The sequence below is a fragment of the Hemitrygon akajei genome, unplaced genomic scaffold, assembly GCF_048418815.1.
Source record: "Hemitrygon akajei unplaced genomic scaffold, sHemAka1.3 Scf000069, whole genome shotgun sequence".
Lineage (NCBI taxonomy): Eukaryota > Metazoa > Chordata > Chondrichthyes > Myliobatiformes > Dasyatidae > Hemitrygon > Hemitrygon akajei.
Genome location: NW_027331955.1, coordinates 1,164,491 through 1,181,066, shown reverse-complemented (window position 1 = coordinate 1,181,066; position 16,576 = coordinate 1,164,491). Strand labels below are relative to the sequence as shown.

At 47.9% G+C, this 16,576-nt stretch overlaps 1 protein-coding gene across 1 annotated transcript; it reads left to right on the top strand.

Moving 5' to 3' along the window:
• Positions 1–1,488: 1,488 nt before the first annotated feature.
• On the top strand, positions 1,489–15,423 carry LOC140722096 (endogenous retrovirus group 3 member 1 Env polyprotein-like). The gene is made up of 3 exons (XM_073036888.1): positions 1,489–2,156; positions 6,605–8,689; positions 12,904–15,423. The coding sequence occupies exon 3, from the start codon at positions 13,953–13,955 to the stop codon at positions 14,865–14,867; it is 915 nt and encodes a 304-aa protein (XP_072892989.1). The 5' UTR covers positions 1,489–2,156; positions 6,605–8,689; positions 12,904–13,952; the 3' UTR covers positions 14,868–15,423.
• Positions 15,424–16,576: the final 1,153 nt, after the last annotated feature.

Sequence of the window (16,576 nt, the reverse complement as noted above, 5' to 3'; positions counted from 1 at the left end):
GAACGCCCTGTATTGGGCTGTAGGTTTCTATGTTCTAAGTTTTTTAATTGTAATGTCGGCGACAGATGTTAGACACCCAGGCATGCCTCTTACAACTGCCGGTAATTGTGCAGAGCACTATGCACTGTGTTGTCTGCGGCCCCGAGTCGTTCTGATAAATTGCCATTAGTAAACCCTTCACATGCTATCCTGCTAATCGCCCTTAAGTATTGCAGAAAAATGGCACTCATTATCACAACCTGGTTTCGTAAATGGTGAAATAAGAGAATTACAAGGACTACAGGTTGGTACAACCCCTTCCTGATCGAAAAGTGCTTTATGACAGGATTCATGCCTTCCATTTTCTCCAGTGACAAATCATGTTGCCGTGTAGAGGGTAAGATAGCATCGGTCTTCGTGTGGTGGGGCGGAATGTACAAGTCCCTCGTCATGTTTGTTTATCGCCCACCGAGAGGGAGGTGCCTGCGAAAGCAACACCACTACAACATACTCAGGCAAAGCGGGCGGAGCAAACAGGTCAGACTGTGTTTCAACGATGAAGAAGGAAATATTATACACCCAGCCTGAGCGGAATGAAGTTGTAGATTAGCGTTAGCATTAGGCGGAGTTATACACTGTGTGCGGTTTAACCCTGTAAAGTCTGAAGCGCGGGTCCGAGTAGTTCAGGAGTTGCAGGGGGTTTGATGGCTGTGGTGAAATGAGGGGTTACGTTTGGCAGTTTCAATCGCTCATTCTGATATTCACTCAAAAACCCTTCCGTCACTTTGTCCTTTGGACAATAATAGATGTGTTCAGTTACAGAAAGAATATCTTAAAATTTCCAGACAAAGATAAATTTCACAAATTTGTCCCATAGCCCGAACTTCAGACGGGATCTATAGCCCAGTTACGGCAGTGGTGCCAATCGAATATTTTTTGTGGATATTATGTAACAGGATCTAGTTCTGAATTCGCTTCTTTTTATTTCTCCCTGTTTCCTGTTCCAGTACGCAAATTATCTTTTTTGAGACCCCTCGACCGGTTCAGAAACGACCCTAAAAAGTGGGCTCATCTTTCCTTGCATAGATCTTTGTCTTGCTGTTTGTCTCCCTCCTGACCCTCTGCTTCGGTTGCCTGAGACTCATCAGGCAGGGTCGGGGTGTTTGATTCTCCGTTACAGCTCCTGCAGACATGAAAACTTTGTCCAGACCTGATTCCGGCCTGTGCATAGTCTGTCTAGGTGAGGATAGAGACTTTGAAATTCCTCACATTTCTTTGGTTTGGACATGGTTTGTACAGTCATTCTATTTGTTTTCGGAGGTTGTTGTGATTTGGCAGGAAAGATAAAGGGGGGAGGGGATAAGCAAGAAAGAACAGTAGAGATAAAAAAGCAGAACACACAACTACTTATGGAAGAACGGACAGTGTAAGAAGAGAAAGGGTTAAGGTTAGACTGTGCTAAGATCTAAGCTTACAAAACATATGCTGACACATTGCTAAATAAGGATATAAGATTCTTGCAAAACTGTATAGGTACAATCTGTACCTTGTGGTAATCATGAAGAACTAAAAAGGAGTCATTAAGCTAGGAGCTGAGAGCGGAGGATTATGAAACAGATGGAGATAAGCTGTACTCTTGTGGCTAACTCCAAGGCCGATAAGTGTTTGAAAACTTGGCAGACATGGCTCTGCGGATGGCTAACTCCAAGGACAGAGGATATGAGAAAATGTGTATGTGACCCCCGAAATGTACAAGCCTGTGGGGAGGGGGAGAGTGGAGCTGACTATGAATAATTGTAGGAATGATACAGCAACTGAGGGACACGTGATAACCTACTTGAAACTGTATAAAAGGAAATGAAATGTAATGCTCTGGGCTCAATACTGCTGGAGCAGTTTTGGGTCCGACTCTGCAGACTCGTGAAAAATAAAGCTTTGCCGCTTTGCAGTTTGCTGAGACTCATGGTGTGAGTTATTTCTGACAGCTGGGGGTCTCGTCCGGGATCCCCACTCCGGTCGTGGAGGGCGAGAGGAAGGACATCGGAGAAGGTGCACCCTGCCGAGTTCGGCAGTCCCTGATTCCTTGCTCGTCGTCTGAAACGGCTTGAGCGAGTGAGATCCGGACAGCGCAAGGCGGCAAAGCAGGGAGGAAAGGAGACGGTTCTACGGCACACCGGGTAAGTGAGACTAGCTAACTGAGATCTAGGTGGGTGTGACCGGGTAAAGTAGGTGTGACGACACCTAGAGTAAAAAGAACCGGGCCGGGAAGGGAATAATGGGAGGGGGAAGCTCAAAGGAAGAGGAGCCGGAGAGTTCGGGTTTGTTCCCGAAGGTACCTCCTGATAGCCCCCTCGGTAGAATGTTTGCAGGATGGGGATATGGACGAACAAAGGGAAAGCAGAAAAAGAGAATGGTAGAATATTGCAAATCATGGTCCAAACAGCCAATAAAAGGGTCCTCGGTATGGTGGCCACCATTTGGGTCAGATGAGGATTGGGTTAGACAGGCCTTAAACATATATGTAAACTCTAAACCAAATGTGAGAGAGGAAGAAAATGAGTATGCCTCTTGCTGGGTTCCCGGACCAGGAGACTCCGCAAGAAGTTTTAAACTAGAAACTAAAACTAAGGAGGAAGAGCCTCCTTGGGAAGTGTTGAATCATCTACCTCCCCCTTATGTTCCCCGGCCCCAGCAGCCCGAACAAGCTGCTAGTGCTCCGCATCCGGATGATCCGCAACGGCAGGCGGAAGAGGAGAGAAAGAAAAGGAGAAGGGGAATGCCGGGGAACCTAAGTTTCCCCTGTTAAACCCGAACTGGGATAAGCAGACCGGAGAAGGTCAAGGAAACATGAGAGACATGAGGGAATTCCTGATAAAGGGAATAAGACAAGCGGTCCCCAAGGGTCATAACTTCACTAAGGCGTTCGGAAGCCACCAGAACCCCGATGAGACCCCAACTGACTTCCTGGATAGAATTCGGAAAAATATGCAACAATATGCGGGGGTAGACCCGGAGACAGAGGTGGGACAACAGCTAATCAGGGTAGAATTTGTATCAAAAGCTTGGCCAGATATTCGGAAAAAGCTAGAAAAGATAGAGGACTGGAATTCAAAACCCTTGAGCGAATTACTGCGAGAAGCACAGAAGGTGTTTGTAAGAAGAGACGAGGAGAAACAGAAAAAGACCGCTAGGATAATGGTTCAGACAGTACAGCAAGTAACCACAGAAAACAGGGAAAAGAGGGGAACGTGGTCAGACCGAGGCAATGGCCAAGAACCAGGAAGGAAAACGCGAAGGACTCTAAGATGCTTCCACTGCAACGAGGAAGGACATTTTAAACGGGAATGTCCTAAGTACCGGCGAGAGGTTAGGTCATATGCCATGATGGAGGATGAAGACTAGGGGGGTCGGGGGTTCCTACCCTTGGGGAGAAGAAACTATCGACAGGAACCCCTGGTAAATCTGAAATTAGGTCCCCAAGGGTCAGATACCACCTTTATGGTAGATTCGGGTGCTGAAAGATCCAGTGTAATCCAGATACCTCCCGGCGCCCGAACAGGAACAAGAGTAATGAAGGTATCCGGTATCGGAGGAAAAACGATACAAGTGCCCATTGTGGACAATGTGGAAGTCGGATATGAAGATAGGGCAACAAGGCAAGACCTTCTCCTGCTGCCCTCGGCAGGATTCAACCTATTAGGAAGGGACCTGCAAGTGCAACTGGGCATTGGAACAGTGCCGAACAATGGAGAAATAATAGTAAAATTATTCGCATTAAAAGAAGAGGACGACCAGAAAATAGAGCCCGAGGTGTGGTATAGAGAGGGAAATAGGGGAGGATTGAACATCAGCCCTCTACAGATCACCTTGCTACCGGACGGTCGCCCAGTAAGGAGGAAGCAGTATCCCATTGCGATGGAAGGAAGAAAAGGGCTGCAGCCGGTAATTGAAGGGCTGATCGCAGATGGACTGCTGGAAGAATGTATGTCGCCATATAATACCCCCATCCTCCCGGTGCGAAAGCCGGACGGGACTTATCGGATGGTACAAGACCTGCGGGGTCTAAATGCAGTAGTCCAGACCCGATACCCGGTAGTACCCAACCCGTACACCCTGATGAGTAAAATCTCCCCTGACCATGAATGGTTCAGTGTAATAGATCTAAAGGATGCTTTCTGGAGTTGCCCGCTAGAAGAAAGCAGTCGGGACATGTTTGCGTTTGAATGGGAAAATCCTACAACAGGGCGGAAAAGACAACTCAGATGGACGGTCCTGCCGCAAGGATTCACTGAGTCACCTAACCTATTCGGGCAGGTCTTGGAGCAAGTACTAGCGGAATTCCAATGTGCTCCAGAGAACCAACTGCTACAGTATGTGGATGATTTATTACTATCCGGGCCAACACAGAAAGGGGTGCAGGAAGATACCATCAGATTACTGAACTTCCTAGGGAAAAAGGGGCTACGGGTCTCCAAGAAAAAGTTACAATTCGTGGAAAAGGAAGTAAGGTATCTGGGACACCGGGTCAGTAAGGGACAGCGAAGCATTACCCCAGAAAGGATAGCTGGAATAACAGGGATGTCGCTACCTCGTACCAAGAAGGAGATACGACAGTTCCTGGGGTTAGTGGGGTATTGTCGAATCTGGATTGAGAATTATACTCCCCTGGTGAGATTTCTGTATGATAAACTCGGGCAAGATGAGCAAACAGTAAAATGGACAAAGGAAGAGGAGCAAAAATTCAACTATATCAAGGGGCAATTGATCCGTGCTCCGGTGTTAGTCTTGCCAGCCCTGGAAAAACCATTCCAGCTGTACGTCAACAATGCCGAAGGAATGGCCCAAGGGGTACTCACCCAACTAAGAGGAGGAAAGCGGCAACCCGTGGCTTTCCTGTCAAAAATGTTAGACCCGGTATCGCGTGGATGGCCCACCTGTATCCAAGCAGTGGCAGCGACAGCGGTATTGGTAGAGGAAGCCCGGAAACTAACCTTTGGAGGGAAGATCACAGTGCATTCTCCCCACTCGGTCAGCACCCTACTAGCCCAGAAGGCACATCGGTGGCTCACTGACTCCCGCATTCTAAAGTACGAAACTATACTGATGACCGGAGAAGACCTAAACTTCGCAAAGGATTCCAGTTGCAACCCAGCCCAGTTCCTCTATGGAGGACTAGAAGAAAAGGAGTCAGAACACGACTGTATTGAATTGTTGGACTTGCAAACAAAGAGCCGGGAGGACTTACAGGAAGTTCCCCTGGGAGAAGGACAGGAATTGTATATAGATGGATCCTCACGATGTATTGATGGAGTACGGCACAGCGGATATGCCATCATTGACGGAGAGACTGAAAGAATAGTGGAGTCCGGGAGATTACCGGGAAACTGGTCGGCCCAGTCATGCGAATTATACGCACTCCAGAGGGCTCTGAGGATATTGGAGAAGAGGATCGGAACAATATACACTGACTCTAAGTACGCCTATGGGATAGTACATACCTTTGGGAAGATATGGAAAGAAAGAGGACTGATAACGGCCAGAGGAAAGGGACTGGCACACGAGCAAATGATAAGTATGACATTGGAAGCCCTGGCCCTACCAACTGAGATTGCGGTAGTACATGTACCCGGACACCAAAAAGGATCAACACCTGAAGCAGTAGGGAACCGTCTAGCCGATGGGGAGGCCAAACGAGCAGCCGTTGAAGACCCGATCCAACTCCTGACCTTGATACCAGTGAGGGAAGGACTTACTAAACAACCTATGTTTACCCAAATAGAGATTGATAGCATGAACCAACTAGGAGCCCGAAAAGACACTGATGGTAAATGGACGGTCCCGGATGGGAGACAGGTACTAAATAAGGAAGTAACCCGCAACATCCTCCAACAGTTGCACCATCAAACCCACTGGGGAGTACAGGCCATGTGCGACACAATTCTGAGGGACTATGTATGCAAAGGAATATACACACTGGCCCAGCAAGAGATAACTGGATGTCCGACGTGCCAGCGGATAAACAAGAAAGTGATGCGATCCACTCCAAGAGGTGGCCAGCCACTGGCCATGAGACCGTTCCATAGAGTCCAGATCGACTTTACCGAACTACCCTCAGTGCAGAGATGGAAGTACCTGTTAGTAATAGTGGATCATTTTACCCACTGGGTGGAAGCATACCCGACCACAAAGGCCGATGCGCCTACAGTAGCCCGAATACTACTAGAAAACATAATCCCCAGATATGGGATCATGGGGTCCATAGACTCGGACAGAGGGACACACTTTGCCTCCAAGACGCACCAGTTGATTTGTGATGCATTGAGTATCCAATGGAAATACCATACCCCGTGGCATCCCCAGAGTTCGGGACGGGTGGAAAGGATGAACAGTACCTTAAAGGCGCAATTGACCAAATTAATGCTAGAAACCAAGTTACCCTGGACTAAGTGTCTCCCCATCGCCCTGTTAAGAATCCGAACAGCACCCAGGAAGGATATAGGAATCTCCCCCTATGAAATGCTGTTTGGACTCCCGTATTGGAATAAGGTAGAAGGGTACCCCACGCTACAAGGGGGTGATATTTTTATAAGGAACTATTTACTGGCACTATCTCGTTCCTTTGCAGAACTGCGGAAGAAGGGTCTCTTGGCCCAGACTCCGCCGCTCGACTTTGCTTTACATCAGATCGTGCCTGGAGATTGGGTTCTGGTACGGACCTGGAAGCCGGAGAAGTTACAACCACAGTGGGAAGGCCCTTTCCAGGTCCTGTTAACCACCGAGGCGGCCGTACGAACAAAAGAGAAAGGGTGGACCCACGCATCCAGAATAAAGGGACCAGTTAAGCCTGAGGGACACACGGAGTGGACCTGTGTTCCCAGTGAAGAACCGTTGGTGGTGAAACTGAAAAGGCAACAAAAATGAACTCAATGTGGACTGTTACATTATTGACTGTAATATATTTAATTCTGTATGTGGGAAAAATAGAAGGGAAATGTGACAAGTGTAGGAACCGAGTTTTGGAGAAAGGAAAAGAACGACCCGGGGCCCTTGTGTCACATTCACATGTAAATGACCAATGTTATGGAAAGCCTGGCGGAAAGCAAGGAAAGGAGGATTTGTTCCAGAAGGTCTGTTCTGGATTTGTGGGAATCAGGCATACACCAAATTGCCGAAAGGATGGGGAGGAGTTTGTTTCTTAGGCCTTATAAGGCCAGAGTTCTTCCTCCTACCCCAGGATGAAGATAGGGAATTGGGAATCAAGTTATTTGACTCACTGAGAAGGGAGAAGCGGGAGATAAAGGTGGGAGAATGGGGCGACGAGTGGCCTCCAGCACGCATCATTGAATATTACGGACCAGCAACTTGGGCCCAGGATGGGTCATGGGGTTACCGAACCCCGGTATATATGTTAAATCGAATAATACGCCTACAAGCTGTAGTAGGGGTGATCACCAACCAAACCGCATTGGCTCTGGAATTGCTGGCTGAGCAGCAAAGCCAGATGAGAACAGCCATATACCAAAATCGATTAGCATTGGATTACCTATTGGCCTCCGAGGGAGGGGTCTGTGGAAAGTTCAATCTGACAAACTGTTGCCTAAAGATAAATGATAATGGAAAGGCAGTGTTGAAAATATCCGACAAAATTCGGAAGTTGGCCCATGTGCCAGTACAAACTTGGAGATCCTTAGGGAACCTGAGTTGGCTGGATAGTCTGCTGGGAGGAAGCTGGTGGCGAATAGCCCTGTTAATATTAGGCGGAATACTCATAATGATAATCATATTACCATGCTTAATACCCTGCTTGAGAGCATTAATAACGCGAGTAGTAGTACAGGTAATGCAGCCAGGGAACCCAGCTGACCCGGCTAAAATGCTGTTGCAACGAGGCAGAGAACTGGAAGAGTGGAATCCCTGGACAAATCCTTAGCACACTCTAAAAAGAAAAAGGGTGGAATTGTAAGAAGAGAAAGGGTTAAGGTTAGACTGTGCTAAGATCTAAGCTTACAAAACATATGCTGACACATTGCTAAATAAGGATATAAGATTCTTGCAAAACTGTATAGGTACAATCTGTACCTTGTGGTAATCATGAAGAACTAAAAAGGAGTCATTAAGCTAGGAGCTGAGAGCGGAGGATTATGAAACAGATGGAGATAAGCTGTACTCTTGTGGCTAACTCCAAGGCCGATAAGTGTTTGAAAACTTGGCAGACATGGCTCTGCGGATGGCTAACTCCAAGGACAGAGGATATGAGAAAATGTGTATGTGACCCCCGAAATGTACAAGCCTGTGGGGAGGGGGAGAGTGGAGCTGACTATGAATAATTGTAGGAATGATACAGCAACTGAGGGACACGTGATAACCTACTTGAAACTGTATAAAAGGAAATGAAATGTAATGCTCTGGGCTCAATACTGCTGGAGCAGTTTTGGGTCCGACTCTGCAGACTCGTGAAAAATAAAGCTTTGCCGCTTTGCAGTTTGCTGAGACTCAGAGTGTAGGATTATTTCTGACAGCTGGGGGCTCGTCCGGGATCCCCACTCCGGTCGTGGAGGGCGAGAGGAAGGACATCGGAGAAGGTGCACCCTGCCGAGTTCGGCAGTCCCTGATTCCTTGCTCGTCGTCTGAAACGGCTTGAGCGAGTGAGATCCGGACAGCGCAAGGCGGCAAAGCAGGGAGGAAAGGAGACGGTTCTACGGCACACCGGGTAAGTGAGACTAGCTAACTGAGATCTAGGTGGGTGTGACCGGGTAAACTAGGTGTGACGACACCTAGAGTAAAAAGAACCGGGCCGGGAAGGGAATAATGGGAGGGGGAAGCTCAAAGGAAGAGGAGCCGGAGTGTTCGGGTTTGTTCCCGAAGGTACCTCCTGATAGCCCCCTCGGTAGAATGTTTGCAGGATGGGGATATGGACGAACAAAGGGAAAGCAGAAAAAGAGAATGGTAGAATATTGCAAATTATGGTCCAAACAGCCAATAACAGGGTCCTCGGTATGGTGGCCACCATTTGGGTCAGATGAGGATTGGGTTAGACAGGCCTTAAACATATATGTAAACTCTAAGCCAAATGTAAAAGAAGAAGAAAGTGAATACGCCTCTTGCTGGGTTTCGGGGCCAGGAGACTCAGCCAGAAGTTACAAATTGGAAACAAAGAACAAGGAGAAACCTCCTTGGGAAGTGTTGAATCATCTACCTCCCCCTTATGTTCCCCGGCCCCAGCAGCCCGAACAAGCTGCTAGTGCTCCGCATCCGGATGATTCGCAACGGCAGGCGGAAGAGGAGAGAGAGAAAGAAGAGGAGGAATGGGAGGAAGAAGAAGAGAAAAGAGATGAGGAGCGAAAAGAATGGATAGATAGAGACAGAAAGAGGGAAGAGGAAGGAAAGGATCCCCCGAGGTCCCGACTCCCTAAGATGAAGACCCGTTCGGGAGCAAAGAAAGGGTCACAGAAGAGAAAAGAGACGAGGAGAAACAGAAAAAGACCGCTAGGATAATGGTTCAGACAGTACAGCAAGTAACCACAGAAAACAGGGAAAAGAGGGGAACGTGGTCGGACCGAGGCAATGGCCAAGAACCAGGAAGGAAAACGCGAAGGACTCTAAGATGCTTCCACTGTAACGAGGAAGGACATTTTAAACGGGAATGTCCTAAGTATCGGCGAGAGGTCAGGTCATATGCCATGATGGAGGACGAAGACTAGGGGGGTCGGGGGTTCCTACCCTTGGGGAGAAGAAACTATCGACAGGAACCCCTGGTAAATCTGAAATTAGGTCCCCAAGGGTCAGATACAACCTTTATGGTAGATTCGGGTGCTGAAAGATCCAGTGTAATCCAGATACCTCCCGGCGCCCGAACAGGAACAAGAGTAATGAAGGTATCCGGTATCGGAGGAAAAACGATACAAGTGTCCATTGTGGACAATGTGGAAGTCGGATATGAAGATAGGGCAACAAGGCAAGACCTTCTCCTGCTGCCCTCGGCAGGATTCAACCTATTAGGAAGGGACCTGCAAGTGCAACTGGGCATTGGAACAGTGCCGAACAATGGAGAAATAATAGTAAAATTATTCGCATTAAAAGAAGAGGACGACCAGAAAATAGAGCCCGAGGTGTGGTATAGAGAGGGAAATAGGGGAGGATTGAACATCAGCCCTCTACAGATCACCTTGCTACCGGACGGTCGCCCAGTAAGGAGGAAGCAGTATCCCATTGCGATGGAAGGAAGAAAAGGGCTGCAGCCGGTAATTGAAGGGCTGATCGCAGATGGACTGCTGGAAGAATGTATGTCGCCATATAATACCCCCATCCTCCCGGTGCGAAAGCCGGACGGGACTTATCGGATGGTACAAGACCTGCGGGGTCTAAATGCAGTAGTCCAGACCCGATACCCGGTAGTACCCAACCCGTACACCCTGATGAGTAAAATCTCCCCTGACCATGAATGGTTCAGTGTAATAGATCTAAAAGATGCTTTCTGGAGTTGCCCGCTAGAAGAAAGCAGTCGGGACATGTTTGCGTTTGAATGGGAAAATCCTACAACAGGGCGGAAAAGACAACTCAGATGGACGGTCCTGCCGCAAGGATTCACTGAGTCACCTAACCTATTCGGGCAGGTCTTGGAGCAAGTACTAGCGGAATTCCAATGTGCTCCAGAGAACCAACTGCTACAGTATGTGGATGATTTATTGCTATCCGGGCCAACACAGAAAGGGGTGCAGGAAGATACCATCAGATTACTGAACTTCCTAGGGAAAAAGGGGCTACGGGTCTCCAAGAAAAAGTTACAATTCGTGGAAAAGGAAGTAAGGTATCTGGGACACCGGGTCAGTAAGGGACAGCGAAGCATTACCCCAGAAAGGATAGCTGGAATAACAGGGATGTCGCTACCTCGTACCAAGAAGGAGATACGACAGTTCCTGGGGTTAGTGGGGTATTGTCGAATCTGGATTGAGAATTATACTCCCCTGGTGAGATTTCTGTATGATAAACTCGGGCAAGATGAGCAAACAGTAAAATGGACAAAGGAAGAGGAGCAAAAATTCAACTATATCAAGGGGCAATTGATCCGTGCTCCGGTGTTAGTCTTGCCAGCCCTGGAAAAACCATTCCAGCTGTACGTCAACAATGCCGAAGGAATGGCCCAAGGGGTACTCACCCAACTAAGAGGAGGAAAGCGGCAACCCGTGGCTTTCCTGTCAAAAATGTTAGACCCGGTATCGCGTGGATGGCCCACCTGTATCCAAGCAGTGGCAGCGACAGCGGTATTGGTAGAGGAAGCCCGGAAACTAACCTTTGGAGGGAAGATCACAGTGCATTCTCCCCACTCGGTCAGCACCCTACTAGCCCAGAAGGCACATCGGTGGCTCACTGACTCCCGCATTCTAAAGTACGAAACTATACTGATGACCGGAGAAGACCTAAACTTCGCAAAGGATTCCAGTTGCAACCCAGCCCAGTTCCTCTATGGAGGACTAGAAGAAAAGGAGTCAGAACACGACTGTATTGAATTGTTGGACTTGCAAACAAAGAGCCGGGAGGACTTACAGGAAGTTCCCCTGGGAGAAGGACAGGAATTGTATATAGATGGATCCTCACGATGTATTGATGGAGTACGGCACAGCGGATATGCCATCATTGACGGAGAGACTGAAAGAATAGTGGAGTCCGGGAGATTACCGGGAAACTGGTCGGCCCAGTCATGCGAATTATACGCACTCCAGAGGGCTCTGAGGATATTGGAGAAGAGGATCGGAACAATATACACTGACTCTAAGTACGCCTATGGGATAGTACATACCTTTGGGAAGATATGGAAAGAAAGAGGACTGATAACGGCCAGAGGAAAGGGACTGGCACACGAGCAAATGATAAGTATGACATTGGAAGCCCTGGCCCTACCAACTGAGATTGCGGTAGTACATGTACCCGGACACCAAAAAGGATCAACACCTGAAGCAGTAGGGAACCGTCTAGCCGATGGGGAGGCCAAACGAGCAGCCGTTGAAGACCCGATCCAACTCCTGACCTTGATACCAGTGAGGGAAGGACTTACTAAACAACCTATGTTTACCCAAATAGAGATTGATAGCATGAACCAACTAGGAGCCCGAAAAGACACTGATGGTAAATGGACGGTCCCGGATGGGAGACAGGTACTAAATAAGGAAGTAACCCGCAACATCCTCCAACAGTTGCACCATCAAACCCACTGGGGAGTACAGGCCATGTGCGACACAATTCTGAGGGACTATGTATGCAAAGGAATATACACACTGGCCCAGCAAGAGATAACTGGATGTCCGACGTGCCAGCGGATAAACAAGAAAGTGATGCGATCCACTCCAAGAGGTGGCCAGCCACTGGCCATGAGACCGTTCCATAGAGTCCAGATCGACTTTACCGAACTACCCTCAGTGCAGAGATGGAAGTACCTGTTAGTAATAGTGGATCATTTTACCCACTGGGTGGAAGCATACCCGACCACAAAGGCCGATGCGCCTACAGTAGCCCGAATACTACTAGAAAACATAATCCCCAGATATGGGATCATGGGGTCCATAGACTCGGACAGAGGGACACACTTTGCCTCCAAGACGCACCAGTTGATTTGTGATGCATTGAGTATCCAATGGAAATACCATACCCCGTGGCATCTCCAGAGTTCGGGACGAGTGGAAAGGATGAACAGTACCTTAAAGGCGCAATTGACCAAATTAATGCTAGAAACCAAGTTACCCTGGACTAAGTGTCTCCCCATCGCCCTATTAAGAATCCGAACAGCACCCAGGAAGGATATAGGAATCTCCCCCTATGAAATGCTGTTTGGACTCCCGTATTGGAATAAGGTAGAAGGGTACCCCACGCTACAAGGGGGTGATATTTTTATAAGGAACTATTTACTGGCACTATCTCGTTCCTTTGCAGAACTGCGGAAGAAGGGTCTCTTGGCCCAGACTCCGCCGCTCGACTTTGCTTTACATCAGATCGTGCCTGGAGATTGGGTTCTGGTACGGACCTGGAAGCCGGAGAAGTTACAACCACAGTGGGAAGGCCCTTTCCAGGTCCTGTTAACCACCGAGGCGGCCGTACGAACAAAAGAGAAAGGGTGGACCCACGCATCCAGAATAAAGGGACCAGTTAAGCCTGAGGGACACACGGAGTGGACCTGTGTTCCCAGTGAAGAACCGTTGGTGGTGAAACTGAAAAGGCAACAAAAATGAACTCAATGTGGACTGTTACATTATTGACTGTAATATATTTAATTCTGTATGTGGGAAAAATAGAAGGGAAATGTGACAAGTGTAGGAACCGAGTTTTGGAGAAAGGAAAAGAACGACCCGGGGCCCTTGTGTCACATTCACATGTAAATGACCAATGTTATGGAAAAGAAAAAGAGGAATGTGAAGAGGGAGGAATAAAATATACCCTGAGAAAGAACAGGGGATACCCCGGTGGATCAGTGAGAGAAGAAAAAGGAGAAGGGAGAAGTTGGAGTGTACAAGAAAGTACATGCCCTGAGACAGAATGGATATGTGAAAGGAAAGAAAAAGGAAGGGCAGAGTTTGGTGGAGTCAGAGAAGAATGGGGAACCTATGGAAAAACAAGACCGGGAATGAAGGAAAACCTGTTTATAGACTTAGCAACTCGAATAGCTACAAGTTTAAATGTAAGTGACTGTTGGGTTTGTGGGGGACCCCACATGAGCGAGCAATGGCCATGGATAGGTGAGAGTTTGAGTGTGTGGGAGCTATTGGCTCATGATTGGGATAAGAAAAGGACTGGGAGGACGCAAGAATGGAAGATAACAAACTATCCGGAAGGACAAGTATGTGTAGAAAGAAAAGGGAAGGTGAAAGTAGGAGAAAGCCCATGTCAGAGTATAAAGTTGGCTAAACAAAAAAAATAATGCCACTTGGTGGCCCGAGGAGCCGACTTGGTACATAACTAAAGGGGCAAAGGACAATTGTACGGCTATGGGAAACAATTCGGGAATCTGGAATTGCAGTGGGCATAACCCGTACGAAGGAATTCCCAGTGTTTGGAAAGCCTGGCGGAAAGCAAGGAAAGGAGGATTTGTCCCAGAAGGTCTGTTCTGGATTTGTGGGAATCAGGCATACACCAAATTGCCGAAAGGATGGGGAGGAGTTTGTTTCTTAGGCCTTATAAGGCCAGAGTTCTTCCTCCTACCCCAGGATGAAGATAGGGAATTGGGAATCAAGTTATTTGACTCACTGAGAAGGGAGAAGCGGGAGATAAAGGTGGGAGAATGGGGCGACGAGTGGCCTCCAGCACGCATCATTGAATATTACGGACCAGCAACTTGGGCCCAGGATGGGTCATGGGGTTACCGAACCCCGGTATATATGTTAAATCGAATAATACGCCTACAAGCTGTAGTAGAGGTGATCACCAACCAAACCGCATTGGCTCTGGAATTGCTGGCTGAGCAGCAAAGCCAGATGAGAACAGCCATATACCAAAATCGATTAGCATTGGATTACCTATTGGCCTCCGAGGGAGGGGTCTGTGGAAAGTTCAATCTGACAAACTGTTGCCTAAAGATAAATGATAATGGAAAGGCAGTGTTGAAAATATCCGACAAAATTCGGAAGTTGGCCCATGTGCCAGTACAAACTTGGAGATCCTTAGGGAACCTGAGTTGGCTGGATAGTCTGCTGGGAGGAAGCTGGTGGCGAATAGCCCTGTTAATATTTGGCGGAATACTCATAATGATAATCATATTACCATGCTTAATACCCTGCTTGAGAGCATTAATAACGCGAGTAGTAGTACAGGTAATGCAGCCAGGGAACCCAGCTGACCCGGCTAAAATGCTGTTGCAACGAGGCAGAGAACTGGAAGAGTGGAATCCCTGGACAAATCCTTAGCACACTCTAAAAAGAAAAAGGGTGGAATTGTAAGAAGAGAAAGGGTTAAGGTTAGACTGTGCTAAGATCTAAGCTTACAAAACATATGCTGACACATTGCTAAATAAGGATATAAGATTCTTGCAAAACTGTATAGGTACAATCTGTACCTTGTGGTAATCATGAAGAACTAAAAGGGAGTCATTAAGCTAGGAGCTGAGAGCGGAGGTGGATGAAACAGATGGAGATAAGCTGTACTCTTGTGGCTAACTCCAAGGCCGATGAGTGTTTTGAAAACTTGGCAGACATGGCTCTGCGGATGGCTAACTCCAAGGACAGAGGATATGAGAAAATGTGTATGTGACCCCCGAAATGTACAAGCCTGTGGGGAGGGGGAGAGTGGAGCTGACTATGAATAATTGTAGGAATGATACAGCAACTGAGGGACACGTGATAACCTACTTGAAACTGTATAAAAGGAAATGAAATGTAATGCTCTGGGCTCAATACTGCTGGAGCAGTTTTGGGTCCGACTCTGCAGACTCGTGAAAAATAAAGCTTTGCCGCTTTGCAGTTTGCTGAGACTCATGGAGAGAGTTATTTCTGACAGCTGGGGGTCTCGTCCGGGATCCCCACTCCGGTCGTGGAGGGCGAGAGGAAGGACATCGGAGAAGGTGCACCCTGCCGAGTTCGGCAGTCCCTGATACCTTGCTCGTCGTCTGAAACGGCTTGAGCGAGTGAGATCCGGACAGCGCAAGGCGGCAAAGCAGGGAGGAAAGGAGACGGTTCTACGGCACACCGGGTAAGTGAGACTAGCTAACTGAGATCTAGGTGGGTGTGACCGGGTAAACTAGGTGTGACGACACCTAGAGTAAAAAGAACCGGGCCGGGAAGGGAATAATGGGAGGGGGAAGCTCAAAGGAAGAGGAGCCGGAGAGTTCGGGTTTGTTCCCGAAGGTACCTCCTGATAGCCCCCTCGGTAGAATGTTTGCAGGATGGGGATATGGACGAACAAAGGGAAAGCAGAAAGCTGTCAGAAATAACTCTCTCCATGAGTCTCAGCAAACTGCAAAGCGGCAAAGCTTTATTTTTCACGAGTCTGCAGAGTCGGACCCAAAACTGCTCCAGCAGTATTGAGCCCAGAGCATTACATTTCATTTCCTTTTATACAGTTTCAAGTAGGTTATCACGTGTCCCTCAGTTGCTGTATCATTCCTACAATTATTCATAGTCAGCTCCACTCTCCCCCTCCCCACAGGCTTGTACATTTCGGGGGTCACATACACATTTTCTCATATCCTCTGTCCTTGGAGTTAGCCATCCGCAGAGCCATGTCTGCCAAGTTTTCAAAACACTCATCGGCCTTGGAGTTAGCCACAAGAGTACAGCTTATCTCCATCTGTTCCATCCACCTCCGCTCTCAGCTCCTAGCTTAATGACTCCCTTTTAGTTCTTCATGATTACCACAAGGTACAGATTGTACCTATACAGTTTTGCAAGAATCTTATATCCTTATTTAGCAATGTGTCAGCATATGTTTTGTAAGCTTAGATCTTAGCACAGTCTAACCTTAACCCTTTCTCTTCTTACAATTCCACCCTTTTTCTTTTTAGAGTGTGCTAAGGATTTGTCCAGGGATTCCACTCTTTCAGTTCCCTGCCTCGTTGCAACAGCATTTTAGCCGGGTCAGCTGGGTTCCCTGGCTGCATTACCTGTACTACTACTCGCGT

Bases quoted from the DNA above. Each gene is read 5' to 3' on its own strand.
- LOC140722096 (XM_073036888.1), top strand. From the start codon at position 13,953: ATGGGAAACAATTCGGGAATCTGGAATTGCAGTGGGCATAACCCGTAC.